The sequence below is a fragment of the Macrobrachium nipponense genome, chromosome 22 (genome assembly GCF_015104395.2).
Source record: "Macrobrachium nipponense isolate FS-2020 chromosome 22, ASM1510439v2, whole genome shotgun sequence".
In the NCBI taxonomy this organism is placed as follows: domain Eukaryota; kingdom Metazoa; phylum Arthropoda; class Malacostraca; order Decapoda; family Palaemonidae; genus Macrobrachium; species Macrobrachium nipponense.
The window spans coordinates 51,429,796-51,442,133 of record NC_087213.1 but is presented as its reverse complement, the minus strand read 5'-3'; the positions used below and the strand labels follow the sequence as shown (position 1 = coordinate 51,442,133).

Here is a 12,338-nt window from a genome sequence, read left to right as displayed (position 1 = left end):
GCTTTCAATTGCTGTTGATATTATCAGTTTGAAACTTGAATGCTAATTGTTATCTTCTTCTTTTTTTTGTAACAGGTGTAAAAATTGATAAAGGGGACAGGTATTCACAATGAGCTGGTTCAGCTCATCATCAGAATGGAAGCAGAATCTGTCATCGTCTGCCCTGAGTAAAGTGGAGGAGCTGGAGGACAAGGTTGCTTGACATTTCTCTCTTTTATAATACATTTATTCAGCTTTCTGTTCAGTTATGCGTAAACTCTTTGAAGGAAAGGCGTAATAAGAAAGGAATAAGCTGTAATTTTTATTTGGATTTGTAAAGAAATTCATTGAAAGTCTTTCAAAAAAATATTAAGAAATAAAAAATTTCAAAGGGGATGTCTAAGGAAGGGCTCTGCAATATCTATACAGTACAGATGAAGTAAATTTAATGAAACAATCTAAGAAGTTTACTGTCTTGTGTATATGTTTTTCTTGTTGAATCCCCAAAGTTCTGGTACTAAACATGGTGTCCCTCTTTTGGGCTTTCCTGCATAAAAGCACAAACAAAAGATGATCAGTTTCACACATTATTTGTTATAATTTTCAAGTTACCTCACCTGTACTGCATCATATACAACCTTGTGTATAGTGTCTTCCTTGGAATTATCTTTTGAATATAAATGAATAGTTATGGTTAGGTTAACCCCACTGATTTTTACATGATTATTTCAGGTGGAGAAACTTCAGAAGGAAAAATTGCAGAAACAGAATCAATTGGATACCCTCCAGCAGGCATTAGAAAAGCAGAAAAGAAAGGTATGTAGTAATCCTAGAAATTCATGTTTCTGAAAAATATAAGGAATATTTTGTGTCATTTTGAGAATGTCTTAGTAAGGCGGCCATACATGTACACAACTGGCACGAACCGGTCTGTCTTTATTGTGTATGGGGGCTATTGATGCCAGTCCTGTCCCGTCGTCCTTTCAACATGTTAAACTGACTGGCGCGTCACGACTCGCGCTGCGGGTGTTGGGAAGGACTGAGGCAAAGTTTCAACATGTACAATACCTGTATGAGTGAGTACTCCAACTTGATCGCCCTTTTTCCTCGTCGGAGTCGGGGCAGTACTGCTGTTGTGATAGGATGTTGCAGTCAGTCTAGTATTTATCTCACGATTTCATTTGTTATTTTTTGGACCTGTACAGAGCACTTCTGTGCTTGTGGAAAATATGAAGTCTGGATCATTCCAATTAAGTAAAAAGACATGCAGCTTATGAGCAATTACTGGAATCATATAAAAAAAATAGATAAAGATCCAAACAGCTTTTGTGAAAGCCAAAATTGCCAGCCTTTCATGGTATCTTTTGACTAATATAAATTAGTTTTACAATTAATTTGTAAAACATTTTAAAGGATAAACTTGGTGATAAAAACATTAACATTCTTAAAAGTGTGAATTTCACTAGTAAAACATTTGAGAGGAAATATGTCCGTAGTGGTCCATTTCACACCTTTTATCGATATTGAAATTCCTTCATCTCCAGAGTCAACATAGATTCCTGTTATACGAAGTAAAGTACATTTAAGAATGATACATTCCATATCACCTTGAGGGAGAGAGAAACATTCTGAAATGCAAGTAAACCTTTGGGTAGGTTAAATAAATTGAAAAAGCTGAAAGTATATTGTATATTCAGAGGTCCACCTAAACTATATGAATGGATTCCGTTACCCGATTACTGTACCTGGAGCAGCAATAAAAATTAGGAACACCCCAGTCATCATCAGTCATTCTTGAATAATTTCTATAATCTTCCAGGCTATTTTCCTTTAATTCTTTCATTTAAGTCATATGGTAAAACCTCTCTTTATTAGCCATGGTTTCACCCATACTTTACAATTTTCTTGCTTATTTCATGCTCGTATTCATCTTGCAGGAGTGCTATTATTATTGCACTGTTCTTCCTTTTACTTGGTGCCATGATTTAAAAACTCACTATATCAGGACACTACAGGACTGAAAGGAACACGGCCACCGCATATTAACTCTGCCCTCTCAAAATATGCGTAGAGCAAGTCCACTGCGTGTATGGGCAATACCCAAGAAGACTGGAGCGCGCGCTAATCCCGGCAGGACAAACCCCATGCCAGTCGCATACGTGTATGGCCGCCTTTAGATTTTAGAGTTCGTGAGTGTATCAAAAAACTTTTGTATGGTTTGTTTGACTGATTGTTTTTATAAAGCAATATATATATCTTGTTACTGAAGTGTTTTCTAACTGCTGGTATTTTAGTTTTTGACATTTCTTGGGTTCCTTATTTAGTTTACCTGGTAAGGAGGTAAATAGTGGTGTCAGCACCTCATGCAGTGTACTGTAGGCCTTAAACAAGGTTCTTTGCACCACCCTTTCGGCCTTTAGCTGCAACCCCTTTCACTATACCAATTTCTTTACTTACTTTCTTCCATCTTACTTTCCACCCTCTTATGGTACCATTGTTTCATTGTACAACTCGAGGTTTTCCTCCTTTTTACTCTCAATTTCCCTTTCATTGCTGAATTACATTATAACTCCCAGAGCTGGGTGTTTGGTCTAAATTTCATGTTCCATTTCTTGTTCAGTTTACTTGTATCCTGTTAATTTCTGTTTTTGGTTTGTCATTTGATTTTTTGTTCAATCTCATTTGGCTGGAGACAAGGTGAGCATTCACCAGTGCTTTGCACCTGTGGAGTTTTTCCACAAACAATTATTTTGTCTTGTATGACAGTAATTCAAGGTCCTCATTTCTTTTTCAAGTAGTTATCTTTCTTGTGTTTTGCATCAGATAACTGGGTTATGTATGTGGTCGGTGTGGTTTCCCATGACAGTACTGTAACCGATTGGTGGGTAATTAACGAAACTGAAGAGTGCTACTGGGCCTGGCCTGGTAGCTACCAGTTTACATACAAAATGAGTGCAGTGTTTAGAGCCAGCCCTTTGGAGATGAATAGAAAAACTTGAACAAAAGATGTTAAATGTCATTGGACATAAACAAAGAAATAAACCTAACCTTACAGACCTTACATCTTGTTCGGGTTGCCCCAGGTCCCAATTGGTGACTGGCTGGAACCAGGCCTTGGCAGTAGTCTTCAGTTTTACTTGGTAGTTGACAGTGCATTAATTCTTTAAACCATCTTTATAAAATAAAGAAAAATAGTCCTGTTTTTGTATGCCATCTTTATAATACAAAGCAAAATAGTCCTGTTTCTGTGAACTATATTTAAAAAAAAAATAGTCCTGTTTGTAAAGAATGTTTTTCTTCATATCTTCAGTCAGAAGATGGCATTAAGGAAAGGCAAGTCCTTCAGAAGGAGATTGAACAGCTGTCTCACAGCTGTGAACAACTTCAGCTCCAGTTACAAAAAGGACAGCATGACCACGCCACCTCCAGCATAACGATGATGCCACCCCCGAGACCTGCAGTCTCCCAAGATCAGACTTCCTTACAAGCAGGTGAATTGAACTGATTCTTTCCACAGAGTTCAAGGCATCAGTAATGTTTGGGGTAGTGGTGCTATAAGCGTGTTTTAGTTCTCTTATTATTGTTACTTCAAGGTGAAAGTTGGAGTGCATTACTTTTTGTTAAATGGATTTTATTTGTTAAAAGTATTTTCATAATCCCGTACATTGAAAATGGAGCACTGTCTGTGCAAAACAGATTGTCGTGTGATATTGTATTTTATTCCATTGCTAAACTATGGCATTATTACCTATCATCTGTTTTCATACAATCAACTTACCTGTCAGATATATACATAGCTAAGACTCCGTCGTCCCCGACAGAAATTCAAATTTCGCGCCACTCGCTACAGGTAGGTCAGGTGATCTACCGGCCTGCCCTGGGCGGCAGGACTAGGAACCATTCCCGTTTTCTACTCATATATTTTCTGTCGCCGGTGGTATCAACATCGTTGCTGCCACCTCCTGACTGGAATTCGCTTTTCTAGACAATTGATCATCTTTTTGTGGACTTTTGGTGACGTACCTGGATCGTTGTTTTGACATTCGCTACTGTGGACTGGATTTGGACTTGCTGTTGATTTTTCTTCAAGAATGTCTGATTCAAGTGGTTGTGTGAGAGTGTGTATGAATGTAGGCTGCAAGGTGAGGATACCGAAAGCTTCGGTTGATCCTCACACTGTATGTCGCAAATGTAGAGGTTTTGATTGTTCTATTCTAACAACCTGTCATGAGTGGGAGAGGTTGAATGTTGAGGAATGGAAGGACTCTAACTTCTTACTTGAAGAAGTTAGAAAGGGATAGAGTCAGAAGGGCTGCATCTAAGATTGCGGTAGTAGTACAAGGCCTATTGAGCCTTTGGATGATTCTAACTCTTCTCTTAAACTATGCATTTGATTCTAATTCTGTATCAGGGCCCTCACTGGCTTTACATTCAGATTCGGCCTCGGCTGAACTGAAAGCTACTCTTCACAGGATGAAATCCAAAATGGCTGCCATGAAAGGTAAGGACTGTGAAAGTGATTATAGTGAAGTGAGTGTCCCCAGTGTTGTGGAGGGGGCGTCTGACCGTCTCTGCGACGCTCCCAGGCCTAGACCTCTTCCAAGCTCCCAAGCCCAGAGGAGAAGGAAAGTCGAAAGCCGTACGGAGGTTGTGGAGAATTCCCCCCGGTCAGGCGTCCCTTCAGCAGGCTCTGTATATAGACAGACTGCTCAGGACCGCTATAGGAAAAGCGTCCTCAGAGAGTGCTTCTCTTCGTCCGCTTCTCCCTCTCCTAAACGAGGGTGGAAGGATTCGGACTTGTCCAGGCCCCTGAAAAGGCACTGGAAAGATCCTGTGTTGGATTCTAGCCCCGAACGCTTTTCGGAAGAAGCGCCTCCTTCCATCAAGAAGGCTAAGAGGGTTTTGACGTCCCATGGTTTGGACAAAACTCCTTCGAGGTCTCCCTCTCCCGTTCAAGAAGACGCCGGAGAGGCTTCCAAGAGGATCATTTTGGCTGTGCAAGAACAGTTATCCGCCTTGGTAGGAGTCCTTTCGAAGGATCCCCCTCGTAAGAAAGACGTGAGACTTCCTGTCAAGAAGACTCGTCTTCCTTCTCCCGCCAGGAGTGAGGCGTTTGAGATATACTCGGATAGAGACTCTTTGGACGATTTTGAATCGCCAGACAAGCGCGAGCCGCCAGTCAAGCGCGAGGTTTCCTACAGACGAGAAGCGTCTTATAGGATTAAAGCGCCAGACAAGCGAGAAACGCTTTACAGGCGCAAGGATATTTCCAGACGGGATACGTCTGCCAGACCAGCAGCTTCAGCCGAGCGCGAGGAAACAGCCAGGCGCGAGGATTCAGCCAGGCGCGAGGCGCCAGACAAGCATCATCCATACAAGGATTTGGCACCAGAAAGGCGCGAGGCGTCAGTCAGGCGCGAGAGTTTAGAGAGGCGCGAGGCATCAGTCAGGCGCGAGGCGCCAGCCAAGCGCGAGGAGTCAGCCAGGCGCGAGGCGCCAGCCAGGTGTGAGGCGCCAGCCAAGCGCGAGGAGCCAGCCAAGCAGAGGAGCGCTATACACTCTCTTAGCCCCTCTCCTATTAGGAGTTTGTCTCCCGTAGAGAGAGTTTTTGGGCAGGAAGACCCGGAACGGGAAGTGACTTCTCCTTCTGATCCGATATTGGAAGAGGACTCAGAGGACGAGACTCATGGCAGAGAAGGGCTGTCTAACTACAAAGTTTTGACAGCTCTCCTCCTCCAGGAATACGGAGATGCATTGATCCCTGCCGCTCCTCCTTCGCCTCGTTCACTTTTTTCATGCTCTGAGACGCCGAAGTCGTCGGCTTTCTTGAAGATGAGACCGACGATTTCTATGAAGAGAGCTCTTCAGTCGCTGGATAGCTGGATGCTAACCAAGAAGGAGCTAGTCAGGACGGTGTTTTGCATGCCTCCCGCTAGACTTACGGGCAAGAGAGGTATTTGGTACCAGACTGGGGAGAATATGGGACTCACTCTCCCAGCTTCGGCTGAAGCTGACTTTTCCAGTCTGGTAGATGCATCCAGGAGACATAGCCTTCATACTGCGAAGATTACTTGGGGTCTTTCAGAGTTGGATCATCTCCTCAAGGGACTTTTTCACATTTTAGAAGTCTTCAACTTCCTAGATTGGTCCCTTGGGGTGATGTCCAAGAAGGCTCATGCCTCTGAAGGACTAGATCCGGACGTACTCCTTGCAATTTTGTCCTGTATTGACAAGGCGGTACAGGATGGCTCAGGAGAAGTTTCTTCCTTATTTGGAGCAGGTCTCTTGAAGAAGAGATCTGTTTTTAGCACTTTCTTGACGAAAGCAGTATCCCATTCGCAAAGGGCAGCCTTGTTATTTGCTCCCAGGTCTGACTTTGTTCCCTTCGCAGTTGGTGAGGGACATTTCCCGTTCTCTGACGGAGAAAGCAACACAGGATCTTCTCCTGCAATCTTCCAGGAAGAAGAGACCAGTGATGGTGGGAGACAAGAAAGGTGTGTCTACGCCTGTTCGGCCCTTTCGAGGAGGCCCTCCCGCTAGAGTTACCGCTAAAAGAAAAACGACCGAGAAGAGAGGTAGAGCCTCTTTCCGTCCCTTTAAAAGGGAAAGTGAAGTGGCGCTCCTCCAAACACCAGTAGGTGCCAGGCTCCGGGGATTTGCGGAAGCCTGGACTCTCATAGATACAGACGCTTGGTCTATGTCTGTTCTACAGAAGGGATACCTCATTCCTTTCCTGGACAATCCTCCCCTGACGTCAACTCCGCGGGAATTGTCCGCCAATTACAAGGACCCGGTGTTGAAAGATACTCTTCAACAAATGGTGGATCAGATGTGGGACAAGAGAGCTATAGAGCTAGTGCTGGATCAAAGCTCCCCAGGGTTTTACAATCGTCTTTTCTTGGTTGCGAAAGCCTCGGGGGGCTGGAGACCAGTTCTGGATGTCAGCGCTCTGAACAAGTTTGTTCAGAAACAGAAGTTCTCCATGGAGACCTCTGCATCAGTCCTTGCGGCTCTTCGCCAAGGGGATTAGATGGTGTCTCTGGATCTCCAGGATGCCTATTTTCACGTCCCGATCCATCCTTCGTCGAAGAAGTACCTCCATTTCATGACGGGGGGAAGGATCTTCCAATTCAGAGCCTTGTGTTTCGGCCTGTCTACGGCGCCTCAGGTTTTTCACTGAGGGCCTTATGAAAAATGTGGCGAGATGGCTTCACCTGAAAGGAATCAGTATATCTCTGTACCTAGACGACTGGCTCATCAGAGCAAAGTCAGAGAAACAGTGTTTGGAGGACCTGACTGTGACACTAAACCTGATAAAGACCTTAGGATTACTCGTGAACCTCGAGAAGTCCCAACTGATCCCCAGCCAGAACTTGGTCTATCTGGGGATTCGGATGGATTCTCGGGGTTTTCGAGTATTTCCTTCTCAAGAGAGACTAACGAGAGGTTTAGAAAAAGTCTCTCTCTTCCTAAGGAAGGAACTTACTTCGGCGAGGGAATGGTTGAGCCTATTAGGGACTCTTTCCTCGCTCGAACAGTTCTTTCCTCTAGGAAGACTTCATCTCCGTCCGCTTCAGTTCTTCCTCAGAAGATCGTGGAACATGAAGACAGGGCTTCTCTCGGACAGTTTTCCCATTCCAGTTCTGATGAAACGCCATTTAGAATGGTGGTTACTCACTGAAGGAAAACAAGGGTACTTCCCTAGAAACACAGAACCCAAACCTTGTATTGTTTTCCGACGCGTCGGAAAAAGGTTGGGGAGCAACCTTGGGAAAGAGAGAGGTGTCAGGCACTTGGAATGCTCTTCAAGTGTCCTGGCACATAAACTGCAAAGAGCTGTTTGCCGTACACCTAGCCCTAAAGAGCTTCGAACCTTTAGTGAGGAACAAATAGTACAGGTGAATACGGACAATACAACCGCCCTTGCATACATTCGGAAGCAAGGAGGTACTCACTCGTATGCCCTTTACGAGCTCGCAAGAGGACCGCTGTGTGGACATCGCAAAGGAACATCTCTCTGTTGACGAGGTTTGTTCAGGGAGTAAGGAACGTGAGAGCAGACAGGCTGAGCAGGAGGAACCAGGTCCTTCATACCGAATGGACCCTCTACTCAGACGTTTGCCGGAATCTCTGGTCTCTTTGGGGGACTCCTCATGTCGACCTATTTGCCACGTTCCTCTCGAAAAGACTGGAAGTCTTCTGTTCAGTAGTAGAAGACCCCAGAGCTCTAACAGTAGACGCCTTCCTGCTAGATTGGTCTCATGTAGACGTTTACGCATTTCCCCCATTCAAGATTCTGGGGCAAGTGCTCAGGAAGTTTGTGACTTCAAAGGGGACAAAAATGACCCTGATAGCCCCCTTTTGGCCAGCTCAAGAGTGGTTCCCAGAGGTGCTGGAGTGGATGGTAGACTTCCCCAGATCCCTTCCACAAAGGAAGGATCTTCTCAGACAACCACACTTCGAGAGGTTTCATCAAAACCTCCCCGCTCTCGCTCTGACTGCCTTTCGACTATCGAAAGACTTGTCAGAGCGAGAGGCTTTTCTAGCAAAGCAGCAAGCTCGATCGCTAGAGCCCGGAGAACTTCCACTATCCGTGTTTACCAATCGAAGTGGGAAGTTTTTAGAAGGTGGTGTAAGTCGAAGTTGTCCTCCTCCAGTGCCTCTGTAACAGAAATCGCTGATTTTCTGTTATTTTTGAGAGAAGAATCGCGTCTCTCCGTAGCCACGATAAAGGGCTATAGGAGTATGCTATCGGCCGTCTTTTTGGAATAGAGGCCTAAGATTTTTTTGGGAAACGATAAAGATCTACATGATCTGATTAGATCTTTTGAGACCAAGAAGTCTAAGATTACTTCTCCCCCTAACTGGAATCTAGACGTGGTGCTTAAGTTCTTGTCATCAGCGAGATTTGAACCCCCTGCATTTGGCCTCGTTTCGTGACATAACGAGAAAATGACAATTTGTCCAAAATTGCATTTTTCCTAACTATACAAACCTGAGGTCCTTTTACAATAGGAAGGTACTAGCGGCAGCTGGATAGGTCGTAAGCTTTCGAACAAGGGGTTCGGTAGTTAACTGCTTGTCCGACAGGCGCGCGCGCGCGACTGGGAGGTAAACAAATCACTTTTGCTTTTGGCCCAAGCAAAAACTGCAGAGTGAGGGGTGGCATGAGGTGGGGCTATGTGTAAAAGGACCTCAGGTTTGTATAGTTAGGAAAAATGCAATTTTGGACAAATTGTCATTTGTTCCGACACGGCATACAAACCTTCGGTCCTTTTACAATAGGAAGACTCACTTCTTGGTGGGAGGAATCTGAGTCTTTTGTGAACAGACTGGTGTTCGCCCAACCTTGGAAGCCTCCCTGGTCGTAAGAGCGAGGGTAGGGCTCCAAGCCCTCTGTCCGATTGATCGGGGTGTGCACCGCAGGATCAATGGTCAGACCTCTGGACCGAGTACTAAGAGAGAGGCATGCGTATCTCTTCGTACCAGCAATGTAAGAACTTGTTCCTGTACAGGAGCAAATATAAAGTCATGGGTTTGACTCTTGTAGGCATCCACTTCCCCCCCTTGTAGAAGGAAGTGGTGGATATTCTGCTCCTATCCCTAGTGAAAGGGATAGGATGGGGCTCTGTCATATAGCTCACCTGCATCTCGTCCTCATCCAGCGTAGTGACGACCGTGGCCCTCTGCCCACAGGTAGAGGAGGAGGAAAAGATGGGAAGAGAGAGCCAGTCACTCACTCACTCACACATCCATCCACACAGTCACACCAGGACTCGATGCTGTTTCAGCCTGCGAGGGTCTGGGTTAGCTACACAACTTGTTGAGCAGCCACACGGGTCCCAAGGAAAAGGTATCCAAGGACCTGTGGGCAATATCCCGAAGGTAGAAGGACGTAAAGGTAGTCTGGTTAGACCAGACCCCTGCCTTCAGGACCTGCGCCACGGAGAAGTTCTTACGAAACGCCAACGAGGGGCCAATACTTCTGACTTCGTGAGCTCTCGGACGGGACGTACGGATGTCGTCACTACCATCAGCCTCATACGCCCTCCTGATGACCTCACGCAGCCAGAATGAAAGAGTGTTCTTGGATACTTCTTTCTTGGTGACCCCGGTGCTAACGAAGAGCGTCGACACTCAGGCCTGAGGTGTCGAGTTCTCTTCAGATAGCGCCGTAGCGCCCTCACAGGACAAAGCAGCATCTCATCCGCATCATTTCGGTGAAGTCCATTAGGGAGGGAATCGTGAATGACTCGAACCTGTCGTCAGGGATCGACGGTTTCTGAGTCTTCGCAACGAAGTTCGGGACGAAATCGAGCGTCACAGATCCCCATCCCCTGGAGTGTCGTACATCATAGGAAAGACCATGAAGTTCCCCTACTCTCTTCGCCGATGCCAGGGCCAGCAAGAAGAGGGTCTTGAGGGTCAGATCCCTGTCTGACGACTCTCGGAGTGGCTCGAACGGCGTTCGAGTCAGACTCCTAAGGACGAGAGTCACATCCCACGCAGGGGGCCTGAGTTCCCTGGGTGGGCAAGACCTTTCGAAGCTCCTCATAAGCAAGGAGATCTCGAACGAGTTCGAGATGTCCAATCCCCTCAGTTTCAGGACGAGCGCCAAGGCGGCTCTGTATCCTTTGACTGTGGGGACTGAGAGGAGCTTCCTCTCGGTCGAAGAAAAACGAGGAAATCCGCTACCTGCTGAAGAGTGGCTCTGAGAGGAGATAGACCCCGTCTACGACACCAACCACAGAAGACGGCCCACTTCCCCTGGTACACAGCTGCAGAGGACTGACGGACGTTTCCAGCCATCTCTGTTGCTGCGCTACGAGAAAAGCCTCTCGTTCGCAAGAGATGGTGGATAACAGCCAGCCGTGAAGACGTAGAGACTGGACTGCTCGGTGGTACCGCTCGACGTGTGGCTGGGCGAGAAGGTTGTGCCAAGGGGGAATCTCTCTCGGTTCTTCCTCCTGCGGAGAAGAGGCCAGCAGGTCCGGATACCAAATGGCCTGTGGCCATTTGGGAGCCACCAGGATCATCCTGAGATTCGGGGTGACCAGTGCTCGACTGATCCACCTTGCGAATCAGGCTGAACAGGGGGAAGGCATAGGCGAAGAGGTTGTCCCACGGGTGTTGAAGAGCGTCCTCTGCAGCTTGCCATGGGTCCGGCACGGCCGAGAAGAAACCACCTGGAGCTTCCTGTTGTGCCGGGTGGCGAACAGATCCACGACTGGTCGCCCCCACAGGTCGAAGAGCCTTTCCGCCACGTCCTGGTGTAGAGACCATTCGGTCCCTATCACCTGATCCCGACGGCTGAGCGTGTCTGCTACTACATTCCTCTTCCCTGGAATGTAGCGTGCCGACAGCTCTATTGAGTGTGCCTCGGCCCACTCGTGCACCTGCCGAGTCAACTGGTACAACGGGAGAGACACTAGTCCCCCCTGTTTGTTGACGTAAGCCACCACCGTGGTGTTGTCGCACATCAACACCACTGAGTGTCCCATCAAGCGGTCCTGGAACTCTTGGAGAGCGAGGAACGCTGCCTTGAGTTCCAGTACATTGTTGTGAAGGTGCTTGTCGTTCTCGTCCCACACTCCATGAAGTCAGCAACTCCTCCAGGTGTGCGCCCCATCCCTCGTCGATGCGTCTGAGAACAGCTGCATGTCCGGGGGGGGAGTGCGCAGGGGCACTCCTCTTAAGAGGTTCCTGTCGTCCAGCCACCAGGCTAGGTCCTGCCTCACCTCCTGTGTCAGTGACACTGGAAAGCTTGGGGAATGAAATCCGTCGCCTGTACCAACTCTCCTTTAGTCTCCACTGAAGAGACCGCAGGTGAAGACGCCCGTGAGGGACTAACTTCTCGAGTGACGACAGGTGTCCGATCACGACTTGCCATCGCTGAGCTACCTGTTCCTGCCGAGACAGGAACTGGTTGGCTGCCTCCCTGAATCTGCTGATCCGCGACGTCTGCGGGGAAGACCTAGCCCCTGCTACCGTGTCGATCAGCATACCCAGGTACTTCATCCTCTGCTTGGGCTCGAGATCGGACTTTTCGAAGTTCACAACGATCCCCAGATCGCGACAGAACTCGAGCAGTCGATCCCTGTCCTGTAGCAACTGCGAGCGGGAGCTCGCCAGGACTAACCAATCGTCGAGATACCTCATCAGACGTATCCCGTGCGAATGGGCCCAAGCCAGACCACCAGAGTGAACACTCGCGTGAACACCTGTGGGGCGGTTGAGAGACCGAAGCAAAGTGCCCTGAACTGGTACACCGTCCCGTCGAGGATGAAGCGGAGGTACTTTCTGGAGGACTGATGAATGGGTATTTGGAAATACGCATCCTTCAAGTCCACTGAAAGCAT

At 47.3% G+C, this 12,338-nt stretch overlaps 1 protein-coding gene across 1 annotated transcript in view; it reads left to right on the top strand.

Moving 5' to 3' along the window:
* Window positions 1-12,338, top strand: part of LOC135198634 (uncharacterized) — a 102,120-nt gene that overhangs the window by 1,383 nt on the left and 88,399 nt on the right. The window contains exons 2-4 of the mRNA XM_064226407.1: window positions 76-193; window positions 712-795; window positions 3,290-3,470. Coding sequence (XP_064082477.1) covers window positions 110-193; window positions 712-795; window positions 3,290-3,470 — 349 coding nt within the window. The 5' untranslated portion in view covers window positions 76-109. The remainder of the gene's footprint in view (window positions 1-75; window positions 194-711; window positions 796-3,289; window positions 3,471-12,338) is intronic.